Genomic DNA, 15,541 nt, shown 5'->3' on the forward strand with positions numbered 1-15,541 from the left:
GGCATGCTTAAGGTTTAGCAGGGAGGCCAACGTGCCAGAGCAGAGTGACTGAGTAGAAGTGGCAGGAAATAGCATCTGGGAGGTGTGCATGTGTGTGATGGGTCAGGGAGAGTGATGGTGCAGATAAAGCGGACCTTGTATGCCACTGAGAGATGATTGGCTTTTCTGAGTGTATAGGTTTGTTTTGAGCACAGGAGTGAGAGGGACCGATTTACAATGAAAAGGATTGCTCTCACAGTCTGTGCTGATGATAGACGTTAGGGGGCAAGGACAGGAGTGAGGGAGACTGGCTGTAAATGACAGTCCAGACAGAGAGAGGGATGTGGCATGCACCAAGGGGCAGTGGTGAATGTGGGGAAGAGCGGTCTGGTGTATGAACATTATAAAGAACCCCCATCAGCTCATCTAACCCCTAAATAACTCTTGAAGGAATTACCATCATCTTCACTTTAGAGACGAGAGAACTGAGGCCCAGAGAAGTGAACTGACTTGCCCAAGAGCATGCAGGCAGGAAGGAGAACAGTTGGTACCCTGTCTCTGTCTTTTCCTGTTCACATTTTTTCAGACAGACTGTGTCAGGGTTCCTTCCCTCCACCCAGTGGGTCCAGGGGGTGGTCACTCTCCAAGGAAAGGAGCGTGTCTCAGTCTGAGAATGACTACGGCAGGTGAGGCGCCCCCACAGAGGCCAGACTAACAAACTGATGCCCAATTGTCCTGGAGAGTGAAATAAGAGGGGACAGACTTGGCATCCATTACATTCTGTGAGGGAAACAGTTTTAAGGGCAAACAGAGTGGAATCCTTTCATAGCCTTATTAGGTTCTTCATGGTCAGAAGAGATGAGCATGACCTGGCCCACAGACTCAATGTATTCCAAAGGAAGAGTGGAGATGCCTGGGGGACAACAGTGCCCTGTGAAGCACTCCTAAGTGGCCTTGGAGAAAGTCACAGTAACAGTAACACCCTCATACCTGGGGAATGAGTTAGTTTCCAAAACGATCCCATATCCCTGCTTCCATCTGATCCTTTTAACACTCCTGTGGAAAGACCAGGGGGATATCACCATCTCCATTTGCATATGAAGAACATGCAGATGTGTGAGGTGAGATGACTTACCCAAGTCTCAAGGCAGGGAACCAACTCTCAGCTCTACCTCTACTTCAGAGCCTCTCACACTCCATGTGCTGTCTCACTGGGGTCGGGGTCGGGGTCGGGGTCGGGGTCGGGGCCTCCCAGACTTCTTCCCCTGTCAGCCTTGCTGAACACTCTCTCTCCTGAGGTCCTTCTTTCCACTGCAGGCCTTGCTAATAGAGCTTTCTTATTCTGTCACCTCCCACACATCTCTGGGCTGGGAGAGGCCACAGTGAGGGTGTGGGGGTGGCATTCTCCTGTCTCCCAATGGCTGCTTTTAGACTATCTTCCTATGAAAGCTCACGTTCTTCAGAGGCCAAACATGTATTTTTCCACCTGCCCTTCCTGATCATTGATGTCTATAAATCTCTGGGTTTCTACCCCTTGTTCAATGAAGCCTTTTTTTTTTTATTACTTAGCTCACTACCTTCTATTCCACCCCAATTCTTGCCATAATCCTCAGAGGCAATCCATTCAACTTCCTTGCCTCCGCAGGTACATTTCACTTCAATACCTACTACCAAGCTCACTGCCTGGTTCTTGCTATCAACAAATTCATTTCATAATTTTAAACATCCCATTTTCTGACCCAACCTCCTGTCTTTCCAACCGTGTCGTGACTTATGTCCATCATAACCATTATATCACCTGATCATGAGCACATCAATCTTACAATTTTCCCCAACCTTCGGATGTCTCTCAGCCTTGCTTCTTCCCCACCCTCCCCAGATCCAGTGTTGATCTAAACTCCTCTCCCTCCAGCTCCATCAATTCCTTCACATGCTCCCTCATTGCCTGAACCCAGGCCTCTATTGCTTCTGGTCTGGCCCACGCTAGCAACCTCTAACTGGTCTCTCCAGCCTTGTTCTTCCTCACAGCCATCCTCCACATGGTAGTCAATGATCCATCGAAAGCACAAACCTTTTAGGTCTTGCCTCTAATTAAAAGCCTTCAAAAACTTTGCATTGCCTTTAAAGTCAACTCTAAACTCTTTAATGTGGCACTTAAGGTCTTCTATGGCATAACCCTGACCTTTCCAGGCTTTTCTCTTTGATGCCTCAGTATTATCTTTGGTTTCAGCAACACCAAATGGCATATAGCTCCTGGTACAATCTGCTAGTTCTTTCCCTTCACCCTTGTTCATGCTGTATTCTCTTTCTGGAAAGCTCTCCCTTCCCATATCCCTCCTGAGATTGCCATTCATACAGTCACTCTTTAAATCTCAGGGTGTCATTTCCTCAAGGAAGCTTCCCTTGGATGCCAAGCTTGTGTTAGGTGTTCCTTCTTGCAGTTTTTATACTAATAGGGAATATCTCTGTAACTGCACTCAAGACGTTGTTTTACAATTACCTGTTTAGGCATCTCTTCCACACTACTGTGAGCTCCTTGAGGACAAGGAGGACCAATTTTTGCATCCCCATGCCAAACACATATGGTGTTCAAATAAATAGCTAACGAAGGAATCAATGAATCTTTTCCTGTCCCTTTGGCTCTAGGTCTTAGTTTCCATTATCTCAAGCCAATCCCAGAGTTTCAGTTGCCTCCCAGGTGCCTAGCAGACTCCAGTCTAACCACCAAGCAGAAGGCAAGAGAGCAAGGTCCTTTCTGGATTCCCAGACCTTAGGAAAGAAGGGGAGAAGGAAAGAGTGAGGGAGGGAGGGAGTGCCAGAACTCCGGTGAGCTTACCCCTGGAGCACAGCCTACGCACAGCTGAGGCAGTGCTCAGCGGGAGGCCACAGGATGGAAGCAAAGGCCGGTACCCAGAGGTTCGAAGATTTTGGGAGGTGCTGACAAGGTTGGTGGGATTCAAGGTAGAGTCCATTGAGTCTGAGTGTGGCTCCAAGGACCGGGCCAGACTATTCCCCAGGACAAAGTTTTCACCTGAAAACCAGTAATACCAGAGTTAGAGAAGGGACTAACCTCAAGGGACTGCTGGGGTGCTGGCTCCCAGGTACCTGTTTGGGTGGAGCAAGAGGCAGCAAAATAGCAAGTCCCAGGCTGGGTCTTAGGAGGCCTGTGTACCACTCATGGCTCTGGCTCTCACTCGGTGGCCTTAGTTAAGCTTAGTGCCACTCTCTGGACTTGGATCTCCTTAAAGACACTGTCCCTTAGACTAGATGGTCTTTGAGATTTCTTCTGTTGTAGACATCTTATGCTCTTTCTGGATAGGAGAACCTTAAAAAAATAGGAAGAGGCTGCCTTATACATGAGATACTAGAGCAGAGAATAGGATGCTGGAGAGGAGATGTGTGTGCTTAGACAGGGCACTTTAGAAGCTGACTCTTTCAAACAGCAGGGCATCTCAGAAATGCTTCTTGATATGTGGCTAAGGGTCTTTCTGCAAAGGATCTGCTCTTATGTTCTTGCCTTCTTTCTTATATGCCTTGTTCTATAGAAACGTTCCAAGGATGCCGGATTGTAAAGTGGTGAGAGTGTGGGCATAGGACCAGAATCTGGGTTAGAATTTGATTCTGCCACTCAGCAGGCAAGGAGATTCCCTCAGAACCTCAGTCTCCTTATCTGTAACAATGGAAGTCCCTTTCTTCTAGGGGGTTTGTAAATATCAAAAGGAAGTGGCTATGCAAGCCTTTGTAAAGGGAATCTCATCCTGACATTTCTACCCCCAGGCCACGACCCCTAATTATTGCACTACAGAAAGTGAGCAGACTCTGTCTCATGACTGGGTTCTACACATACCAAAACATTTCCCTAGTCCTGATCACAGCATTCGCTACTTATAGGGGGCAGGGGGTTGTCTTGGGTACTGGACCTTATCAATGTCCTTTGTGGTTTTTCTTAGAGTTCAGGTGTTTAGATAATGTTTGGGGTTCATTCAGGGCCTCTGATAAACACTAAATTCAAGCACAGTGTCTGGCATTCAGTAAGACCTCTGTGGCAAGATGGTTTAGGATTTTAGAACTGCTTTCCGCTATTTACCTAAAATTTCTTGGTAACCACAGGTTTAAAGTCAAACTTAGCATGAGACAGATTTCACTGCTATCTCAAGCAATTTAACTGGTGAAACCCTCACATAGAAATTATTCCGAGCCCTGGCTGGCGTAGCTCAGTGGATTGAGCTCGGGCTGGGAACCAAAGTGTCCTAGGTTCGATTCCCAGCCAGGGTACATGCCTGGGTTGCAGGCCATAACCCCCAGCAACCGTACATTGATGTTTCTCTCTCTCTCTCTCTCTCTCTCTCTCTATCTCCCTCCCTTCCTTCTCTAAAAATAAATAAATAAAATATTAAAAAAAAATTAAAAAAAAAAAAAAGAAATTATTCCGAAGAGAGAAGTCTCTGAGCCCCAGGATACCTAAACCATATCCACTCCCGTTCTCAGGGGAGGTTCCAGACCTGCTTTCCCAGAGAGATGACAGTACCATTGTCCTGCTTTGAGACAAGAACAGGAAACATAAGGCCGGGGTACTGTGCCTCAGCTCCTTGCCTTGCACTAGGTGTGTGACCCCAGGCAGGTTGTTCGTCTTCTCTGAGCACCAGTTTCTTCATCCATAAACTGGGAAAAATCACCCTTTCTTATGCTGAGAAGGTCAGATGAGGAAATGAAGTGAGATGACTTTACAAAGGTGGAGAGTTATTATTCCATTCTTCATTCATAGACTGGCAAACCTAGTTCTCTGAATGAGCTCCAGAAAAAGATGAAGTTGAGTTTCCCCATCTATCAGCAGGGGAACCTCACCTTTCTAGTCTTCGTTTTACTGAGTGAAGACTGGGGATAATACCACCTGCCTCACAAGAGCTAACAGATGTGAAAAAGAATGATGATGACATGGAGCTCACCAGATGCTGATGCAAGTCAGTGCCTTTTCCTCTCAGCGATGCTAAGAATGGTAACTGACATTCATATTTTGAGTTGCTGGGCCCAAAAATCTGGACTGGTGGCACCTGGATTAAGCAAGGCCATTAAGTCATCCTAATGAGATGCAGCAAAAAAATCACACCCGAGGCTCTGGAGGTCCTAGTCCACTTAGGGCTGATCCACGAGGCCCTGGCTGCCTTCACCAGGACAATAGCAGGACAGAAGATTGCAGTGCGTTCCAGCTGTGTTTCACAGGGCCCTGGTGGCCCCCAGAGGGGAGCCAAGGAAATAGAGCTCTGGGTCTCATTCCAGTTTCTATCAAAACAGCTCTGGTTTTAACTTTTATACACCAGAGTTTCATATAATCTTACCTCTGCAAAAAAGGTGCTCTACTGTTAAAACAAAACAAACTTTGAAACCACTGGCCCAGGGATCAGAAATAGGGACTGGAAGACTTGAGTTCTATTTCTAGTACGAGTATGAGTCAACAATCATAGCTCCCCACCCCCCACCCCTGCGATTCATTTTGCCATTCTATAAAATAGAGATGTAAACCCTAACTTCATAAGGTATATGTAAATTAAATTTGCTGTTGATATGCTGGAGACATGAGAACAATTAATATGAAAGGGAGCTCATTCATTCACTCAACAAAAATGTGTTGCATACTCTGTTTGTGAGCCACTATGCTAGGTATGGGGTATGTAGAGGTAAACAGACAGATAAGGACCTTGACCTTAAGAATTTATTTTCAGTGAGTGGCAGATCTCTTGAGTATCGCATTGCAAGGCTGACCTTAAAAACTAGAGTTCCCAGTGGAGGATAACCAGAGTGCTGGTGAGAGGCAAAGATGAAAAACCTGGTAGTGTAGAATCTGGAGAAAGGTCAGAGGAGAAAAACCCCCTAAAGACAGTCATGGGATGGGAAGGGGCCTGGAGGTAGAGCTGGTCTTTTGGAAGGCACAAAGTAGAACAGTGAGCAGGAGTTATAAGAAGGCGATTTCAGCTAAAAAGGGAGGCATTTTAGCATTCAGAAGTATCTAAAGTAAAATTGGTTGCCAAAGGTGATAGTAAGCAACCTACTGTTAGGAGTATTTTGAGCAGAAGCCAGTTGACCACCCTTGTCTGCTGGGGTACACAGGAGGTCATCTCCACAGCACTTTCTACTTCTGAGATTCGAGGGACTGGATCAAATGAAGGATGAGGAACAGGATCAAAGGTTTGGGGCAAAGGACTGTAGAGAGAGACCATGGGCTATGGAAGTTGCCAGGGAAAGGAATTAAGAATGGATCAGAAGCAGGAATTGACAGCGAGAAGTATGAACAACTACCAGGAAAATGTAACCTTATTCTGGGATGGGGTTTATTTTATTTTATTTAGATTTGAATATCAAGAGAAAGGAAAATCCCCAAATCTAGGAGGACTCACAGAGTTCTGCAGAAATCTCCAACTAGTTTTCCTGCTTATACTGTGTTGCTACATTCCAAACCACTCTCCCACACAGTATCCTGAGTGAGCTATCTAAAACACAAATTTGATTGTCACTTCCCTGGCTCAAAACATTTCCGTGGGTCCTCACTGCCCAATGATACCGTTTAAAGTATGTAACATGGTCAATCAGGCCTCCTTGAGTGGGCCTCTGCCTGCCACTCCAGCCTCGTCTCTTACAGGATGCTATTTTTTCTGGAAAGTCTTAACCTGACACACCTCGTTTGAACTTTTGAACTCTGAACTTGTCCTATTCAAGTATTCATTACCATGAAATTAACTATTTGCTTATTTGTTTGTATTTTTTACCAGGCTGGAAACTGTGGGAGTAAAGACCTTGCCCTCTAGTTTACAATGGGATCTTCCGTTTCTAAATCAGAGGCTGGCATTGTGTAGTCAGTAGATACTGGGCTGACTGTCTGACTAAATGATGGAATCAATAGTTTAATTATGAACATTTGGGTCATCTTAAAACTCTGACAGTTCTGTGAGGAAACAGAGTGTAGGGATGAAGGGACATCCTAAGAGAACTCAGTTTTTATTTGGTTTTAATCACTGTGCATTTGGGGATTTGGAGAACCACTTCATAACTAGCTCAGAAGACCTGGATGGCAATTTGAAAGACAGGCACGAGGAACCTATTGTCACGGGAAAAGTGAACCACTTCCTCTAGCAGAGTGGAGCCTGGGCAATTCCAAAACAGCAGGCCTAGAGTTAATGCCAGGTGGATTTCAAGGGCTAGAATGCATGTTCACTGGGACCAGCTAAATTAACGCTATCTACTGTCTAATACTGTCAGTTGTGTAGAAAGCCAGAAGGAGCTCCCTCTCAATCTTCACAGGACTCCTGCTGGATGTAGATGTGCGTAGCGCTGAAGAAGGGACTCCGATCTGACATTGCCCGCCCCGACTCCATCCCCACCCCAGCCTTCCCCAGGAATCCTTTCCTGACATCTGCTTTCGCCTTGCTTCTTGCTCACCACTCCTGACTGGGCCTGAGGACCTCCATGCTCTCACCATGCACATGTTCACCTTTTTCTCCCTCTCTCAGGTGGGACTCTTTCAGGGCAGGGATCGTGTGTCTCATCTCTGTCTCCCCAGAGTCAATATGGGATCTGGCACAGAGTAAGTATCTGATAAATGTTTGATGACCTCAACCAAAACAACGGGCTGGATTCTTCAAAATGCCAATGTCACGTCATGGAAGGTGGGAAAAAGGCTAGAAAACTGCTCTAGATAAAAGGAAACTAAAGAGACAGGACAACTAAATACAATGGATGATCCTTCACTGGATCTTGCATTAGGTTAAAAAAAAATACACAAAAAGCAAAAAACAACTATAAAGAATATTATTGGCATAGGGAACATAGCAGTAATATTGTAATAAGTATTTATGGTGCCAGGTGGGCACTTGAAGTATCAGGGGGATAATTTTGTAAAGTATATATGACTGTCTAACCACTATGCTGTACACTCAAAAGCAATGCAAAATAATATTGAATATATACTGTAATTGAAAAAAATTTAAATAATTTTAAAAATTAAATATTTTACTGTAAAAAAAGGACATCATTGGGAGAATTGGGAAAATTAAACATGAATGTTGTCAGCTACAGCTGATCTTTGAACAGTGCAGGGACTGGGGGCACCTGCTACCCCACCTGTTCCCCATCCCCTCACCCCCTGCCCCCACACAGCTTAAAATCCACGTTTAACTCTTGACAAGAAGCCTTACTGACAACATAAACAGTCAATTAATACATATTTTATATGTAATATACATTATATATTTATTCTTCCAGTAAAGTAAGCTAGAGAAAATAAAATGTCATTAAGAAAATCATAAGGAAGAAAAAGTGCACTTATAGTATTTATTGAAAATAATCCACCTACAAGTGGACCTGTGCAGTTCAAACCCATGTTGTTTCAAAAGGGTCAACAATACTGGATTTTATGAATTTCTTGAGTGTGATGATAGTATTATGTTCCTTGTTCTTAGGAAATACAAACAAAAGTATTGAAAGATCAAGTCTCTTATCTGCAGTTAACTCTCAAAAGGTTTAGTAAATGAACAAAAAACATGGATATATATATATGTACATATACTTAGAGAAACAGATAAAGTAACTATTGTAAAAAGTTAAATGGTAAATCTAGGTGAAGAGTACGTGGTTGCTCATTGTACTCCTGTACAACCTTTCTGTAGATCTGAAATTTTTCAAAATAAAATGTTGGCGACAAAACATTAAGCCTTCACTTAGGTAAGGAAGCCTAACGAGGTATGTCAGTTAGGCCAAGACTCTACAAGGTGGACAGTGTGCAAATGAACCTGTAGGGAAAAGGACTCCAGGAAGTACCTAGATAACAGAGACGGCACCTTTGGCTGTGAACTAGCAGAAGAATGTAACAGAGCAGGAGGGAGGGAGTGATAATCACCAGATCCAAAGGGCACCTTGGACAGTCCTTGTCCAGATCAAGTTATTTGGCAGAGGTTTGGGTAGCTAATCAGAAAAGTACAGGAAATGATAAATGATCAGAGGTGGGACAAAGGGGTAGTAAGGCGGGCAGGCAGGTAGGCAGGCAGAGAAGATGAGTGAAGGAGAAGCACAGAGGAATCAGAAATCTAGGCAATGCTCTGACTTGTCTGGGCAGAGTTAAAATGCTCATTTCAGGGAAGCAAATAAAAACCAGGGTGAGAGCAGCCAAGTTGCTGGGCACCCACTATGAGAAACAAAGGTTAGAGAGCACAAGAGGGTGCAGAGAGTTGGCTGAATCTGTCTGAAAATGAGAGAAAGGAAGGGGGAGAGCCAATGGCAGAATGTGATAGCCCTGGTATTGGTGTCTTTCTTGATGAGGCAAGAAGGAAGAGTGGCTTAAGCTTGCTTCCTCCTATCTGAATCAGAGTTGAATCAGAGAGATGCAAACTGGCATTGAATTCCCAAGAAAGGTCATGCCCTCAACCCCAAACTACCTTTGAGACTGCTGGTCCATGGTATACACCCCTGACAGTGTCTGCATGTGGCCACCAGTACGTTTCTCTTAGTTCTTAAGGACCATATTCCACTGAGGAATTCTGAGTTGCTATTTCTTTGAGAAATGTGTCTTTAGTTTAGCAGCTACACACATGGGCATGCTATTCCCTCTAATGTAACCATTCTTCCAGAATCCCAGGTAGGCCTAACTTTCATTACTGAAGTGCAGCTTAGAGTTTCTGAGGGGTATGTGGGTATGTAACAGCCTGCCTTTCACCAACTCTACCATGCCCAGTAGAACATTCTAGCTGTAAGAAAGAATGCCTTTTTCAAAAAGTTCTCAAAGATTCTGATGCTGAAAGAAAGCAACCTAGAGCAGCTTAGGTGAGAGAAAGGATCAGTGAAGGAGTCACAAATATGTCTGCAGGAACCAGAGGGTCTGGTCTCTACAAGCAGTATTTGAAATTCAGGTATATTTTTACAAGTTCCATAAGCAATGCTCATTTGGGTGCAAAAATAGAGGGTTGGTGGTGGCTGCGGCTGGGTCAATAGTCACTGCCCAGGGCACTTTCGTCAGAAGTGGCACTTTTTTCAGAAGTGAGTTTGTTAAGACGATGGTAAAAAGACTACAGGGAAGGCAGTGTGGGAACAAGACTTGTACAGAAGGTCAGTAGGGGGCACCTTTCAATTTATATGCTCCCCCATGAACAGCCAGCACAGCCCTGAAACTGAGAGCACCACCTCTCTATTCCTCTGGCCAGGACAAAGTCCACAGGCTCCTTTAAAGGGCCTTTCCTCCCTCTCTCAACAATGACCTACCTCGCTACGTTTTGGGCCGAGCTTTCCTTCCCTTCCTGTCGGCTGTGTCCTGGGCTCCAGATTAGAGATGCCGCGTTCCATTCACTCTTTAACCTCTCTCGGAAGTGCTTAGTCACTGATCCGGCCACGTGGCATCCGCTTTCCCGCTGTGGGTCTGGTATGTTAACTAAGAAAGTTATTTTCCAGCCTAGTTAGAAACAGCAGGAACTTGAATTGACTTGCTAGACTGGCAGTGCTGGAGGAGTTAGGGCCACGTGCCAAAGGAAAGAGTGGATGGCCAATCACCAGGGAGCAAATTTCTCAATCTGTAGCTTGCGACTAAACCTTCCCGCTGGCAAGGGAGCTCTATGGTAGGCCTCTGCTGCCAGATTTACACTGGGAGATGTACTGTGACTTTGCAGTGGCTCTACATGCAGTTTGGAGCTCAGAGGGAGACTCCTGAACCACTTTTTCTAGGAATAACAATCCAGAGGAAAGAAGGTTCATCCCAGAGAGAGGGGACAAAATCCTGAAGAGAGAGTAAAGGTAAGAGGAGACCAAAATGTCCCAGATATGACAAAGGTTGGGGACAGAAAGCCAGACCTCTGGAAAATAGGTGCCAGCATAGCAGGTCTGAGGGCTGGCCGTGGGCCCTTGCTGGTGCTGCTACTGGCTCTGCACCCTTTCTTAGCCCAGGCCCCATCCCAGCTCCTACCTGGTAGGTACCTGTCGTGGCTGTGGCCGTACTCTGTGGTGGTGAGTGACAAGTGAGTCTGTGTAAAGGGCTGGTTGCCAAACAGATTGTCACTGCGAAGGTTGTGGCAGAGTTTCTCCAGAAAGCGGAGGACGTAGGTGATGCTGTTGACGGCTGGGAGGTTGAGGGTGTGCTGTTCACGGTCAAACACAGCTGTGGAGTGAAGTAAACAGGGCTGAGCACATCAGCCGGGCATGCAGCGCAGCACTGGGCAGGAGGAGTTCAGCCCACAGCTTGCCTCAGGATTACCTGCTTACACAAAGGCAATCAGTGCCCCAGTTTTCTCCCTCCCTCCCTCGAGGGTATGATTTTCGCCAACTCCAAAGGACTTGCAATAATGGGAGTGGCCAGGCCAAGTCCCTTGCACCTGGGGCTCTGGAATGATTTTATGCAACTTGTGAAAACAACTGCAAACATAATTCTATCTGCTCCATCAGTTGGCTGGGCCTTGTCCAGGAAATCTGTTCATTCTGTGTGCTATTTCCCTAAGCACTGCCTGAGAACAGAAGCTGGGCAGAAGAGAATATAGCCTTTGCAGCACTGGTTTGGTGAACAATCCAATCTATGTAAGAGCACTAGAATTTCGGCAACATTGGGAACTATGCCATGCTGTGTTTAATTTCACTCTTTTTCCATTCAAAAAGTATCTGTATAGCCCTTAAAAAGCTAAGATCTCTGCAGTTGTGTCTGAGAGCAGCAGGAAATGGGGAGAAATGTCATTCTCAGGAACTAGTTTTGGGGCAGAGAAAGGACCCTACAGGAGGTATAGGTGCTAGGAGCTAAGGAGAGGCAGCAAAGAAAGCCAGGTTCCTGCAGACTGCTGCACAGAAGGAAAGGAGAGACCAGTGGTGGCTTCTGCCTCAGAAGGAAAGGAAGGCTTGATTTCCTTTGCAGTTCTCCGCCTTCTGTAACAATTCCTCCCCTGCCTGCCGCATCCTCTTCTCAGCCAATTACTCCCTCGCCTGGTCTCCCACACTACCCTGCCCGTATTTCTCTATTGTCACGTCTCTCACACGTAGCTGTGAGATATTATTCCTTTTCCACCAGGGCAGTGCCTGAGACTGTCATCTTCCTTTTTCCCCGTCCCCAGCCAGTGTCCTGGCAATAACCTCTGACATATAGTAAGGGCTCAATAAATGTGTTCCAAAAGAATACAGTTGGATTATTTATGGGTTTTTCCACGTCAGCTGCTTCTTGAGGCCGAATACTGCGATGTGTTAGAAGGAAGGAGTGGGAGATTATGGAGTAGCATACAGTTAAAATTGAGAGGCTTTAGGTCAGGTCTTCATGGGTTTGGTGGGTAAAGGGTTTTGGACTTAATGAAAACTGAAACAGAACAGGGGCACAGCAGAAAAATTAATTATTCTCAGTGAAAACAACAAAACACTGTGCAGCTGACTCAGATTCTCACAGCAGGGAAGAAAGAAGGAATGGCTCTTCCCACTCTGCCCTGGGGTTTAACTCCCTTGTGTCAGGGCTGGCTCAGAACTGGGAAGCTAAGGAGTCAAAAGAATGAAAGAAGAGTTCGAGGTTCCCTCATGCCAGGTGGGAGGCTGTGGCAGTTTGGAGAAACTCTCCTGTGGCCACAGTACAGCCTCCTCTTGCGTCTCCTATCTCCTGGGGTGCCACACTCACATATTTTCTGTATGGAGAGGCTAAGCAGGCAGACAGTAGAGGAATCTGTTTAGAGGCTCAGGACTCTGAACAGTCTGCATGGGTACTCTACTTGGCAGAGGTATGCACGAGACTCAGAGAGGCTCTGGGTGCAGAAAATGAGGACTCTCTGTGGAAGAGTACACCTTCACCCTTCTTTAGAGCCTTCAGGTGTGAAGTGGGAACCAGGATGGGCTGTCAGAAATGAGCCAGTTGAGAAGGCCTCGCCCTCTGCCTGGGAGGCCATACTGGCCCGAGGGAGCTTACCTGAGATAACCTCACCACCGTGGCCCTGTTTGAGGAAGCTGAAGACAGTTTTCTGGTGATAAGCACAGTCAATGCAAGCCTGGACAGCCTGCTGCAACACCACAGAGGCGCGGGCTGGCCCGAAATGGTCAGGGAGCTGCTGGATCTTCTTCTTATCTAAGTGGGGGCCAGTGCTGCCGTTCTTGTTCAAGTAAATACAAACTGCAGGAGACAAAGAACTGAATTAAAGAGCCGTACAGAGTACTTGGGATAGAGAAGTTAGATAAGAGTGCTCTCTTCTATCATCTCTCCCCTGGACTCTGGTCCCGGGCAGGACTCCCAGCTGCTAAGCTAGTGACACACTGTGGGAGGGGGCAGAGGGTGGCTGTGCCCAGCTGCTTCCAGCCCAAACTGCATGACCAAAGGCTCTGGGAACACAGCCTGCTGGAAGAACAGCCTGACCAAAAGCCAAGGCACGGAACTTGCACTTTGTCTCCTGTGCACTAAAGAGAAAATCTAAACAATTTCATAGATATACACACACATATATATATACACACACATTCATTTTTGGTACTTGGTTGCCTCACATGTTCTTTATGTATCTTACCTTATATGTGTAAGGAGTTGTGCGGCCATGGCAATATTAGCAAGACTATGGTTGTGTGTGTGTGTGTGTGTGGTCTTGGGCTTAGAATAGTCACACTACTGGTCACTTGCCTTGCTTTCTGTTCTGGACCTTGGAATCCCCTTTTTATCTTCCATATCAATACTCAGGCCCAAAGAAAGCAGTAAAAAGAGGAAAAAATGGGATGAAGAAAAACATGGAAAGGACTTGAGGGTCCCAATTCAGATGTTTGTTTCAGGAGTTTTTCCTGTTAAGACAGCTGGGCACTCTCCTAACCGGCAACCCTCCAACTGGCACTGTGTGGGGTGGGGGATGGGTGGGCACCGGAGACAGAGGCCGTCCTAAACAGAACTGCTTCCTTGGTCTCTGGAGGCGACTCACCAAAGCCTACACAGCTATGACATTCTCCCTGCTGACCTGCCTTCTAGGTTTCCACTTGAGTAGGGGTACTCTCCTTTCCCACACTGAAGGGGTTGGAGGGCAAAAAGTCTCTTTTGTTATTACAGGCCAAAAAGATAGGAAGGATGGCTGTGTGGGTTGTGGATGAACTGCCGCCCTCTATGGGCCTCGCGTCTACCACCTGTAAAATGAGGGGCTGGGCCAGATGCTCTCTGAGGGTTCTCCCACCTTTATCATTCTGATTCTAAGGGGAAGCAAGGTAGAGAGAAGAAAATGATAAACAGAAAGGGAGAGAAAGGCTGTAGAAAATGAGAGGTGAAAAAAAGGATAAATCAGATGAATTGAAATAAATATTTAACTATGTTTTCTCCTAAAACCCATTAAAATGAGCCAGATAACAAGGGAAGACAGCATAAAATTTTGGAAGCAGGAAAGCAGACTGGCAAAGTAGTAACTGACTCAGCAGATCTAACAAAGCTGAATCCTTAACCAAAAATGGGCAGTGATGAGAACCAAGCTGTTTCATCTTATAATTCACAAAAGACCCAAGAATGGGCAGGTGCCTCTGGAGGTAGGTGTGGAGGGAGAGCTAACAACTGAAGGATTGGTTGAATCTGTTAGAAATAGGACTTCCATGTCAAAGCATGACTTTTTTGCCCTGGCCGTGTAGCTCAGTAGGTTAGAGCATTGTCCCGATATGCCAAGGTTGAGGGTTTGACCCCTGGTCAGGGCACATACAAGAAGCAACCAATTAATGCACAAATAAGTGAAACAACAAATTGATGTTTTTCTCTCTCTCTCTTTAAAATCAGTAAAAAATTTAAAACATGACCCTTTTGCTGAAAACAAAATAAAAATGCAAGAACTCAAAGAGATAAGAAGACTAATAAAAAGAAATGAAAACTCTGTAAGGCTGTTCATAGCAGCTTAGTCATAATAGTTCAAAACATGAACCAATCCAAATGTCCATAAACAAAAGAACAGATATACAAATTGTGGTATCATCACTTATTAAAATATCACTTGGCAGTAAAAAATAACAAACCATTGACAGGGTGCTTCTCACAAACATCATTTTGAGAGAAATAAACCAGAGAGAAAAAAAGTACACATATAGTATGATTCCATCTATATTAAGTTCAAGAACAGAAAAATCTAGTCTACAGTGATAGAAATCAAAGGTGAAAGTGAAGACTGTTTGTAAGGAGGCATGAGGTAACTTCTGGGGATTTTGGGGGGGTGGTTAGAAATGACTTTTAACTCAATTGCAGTAGTTAGTTACAAGGGTGCTCACACTAACTAAAATTCATCAAATTATACACTTAAGATTTGCATATTTCACTGTATGGAAACTTCATCTAATTAAAACACAAGAAAAGGAAAAAATATAACCAGTCCATTAATGATTTAAAAAAGAAATTCTACACAGATTAAAGTGTGAAATATAAAAGGAAAACTATGAAAGCCTTACAAGAAGATGGCAGATTTACTTATTTTTAAAGATTTTATTTTTCAGAAGGGAAGGGAGGGAGAACAATAGAGAGAGAAACACTGATCAGTTCCCTCTCACGTGTCCCCAGCAGGGGACCTGGCTTGCAACCCAGTCACGTGCCTGGACTGGGAATCGAACTGGCAACCTTTCAGTACTCAGGCCAATGCTC

The 15,541-nt window shown here is 45.2% G+C and overlaps 1 protein-coding gene across 12 annotated transcripts in view; it reads right to left on the reverse strand.

Moving 5' to 3' along the window:
* SCMH1 (Scm polycomb group protein homolog 1) overlaps positions 1-15,541 on the reverse strand; it is a 142,682-nt gene that overhangs the window by 7,727 nt on the left and 119,414 nt on the right. For 7 of the 12 annotated variants that reach the window (XM_045859137.1, XM_045859136.1, XM_045859135.1 and 4 more), the window contains 4 exons: positions 12,875-13,075; positions 10,916-11,107; positions 2,816-3,010; positions 970-1,035 (listed from right to left, as the gene is read on the reverse strand). In XM_045859137.1, coding sequence (XP_045715093.1) covers positions 970-1,035; positions 2,816-3,010; positions 10,916-11,107; positions 12,875-13,075 — 654 coding nt within the window. Of the gene's footprint in view, positions 1-969; positions 1,036-2,815; positions 3,011-10,221; positions 10,376-10,915; positions 11,108-12,874; positions 13,076-15,541 lie in introns of those variants that run through there. The other 5 variants (XM_045859139.1, XM_045859138.1, XM_045859144.1 and 2 more) reach the window with 4 other exon arrangements.

Source organism: Phyllostomus hastatus, unplaced genomic scaffold (assembly GCF_019186645.2).
Source record: "Phyllostomus hastatus isolate PE091 unplaced genomic scaffold, TTU_PhHast_1.1 phas_scaffold_182, whole genome shotgun sequence".
Taxonomy (NCBI): Eukaryota; Metazoa; Chordata; class Mammalia; order Chiroptera; family Phyllostomidae; genus Phyllostomus; species Phyllostomus hastatus.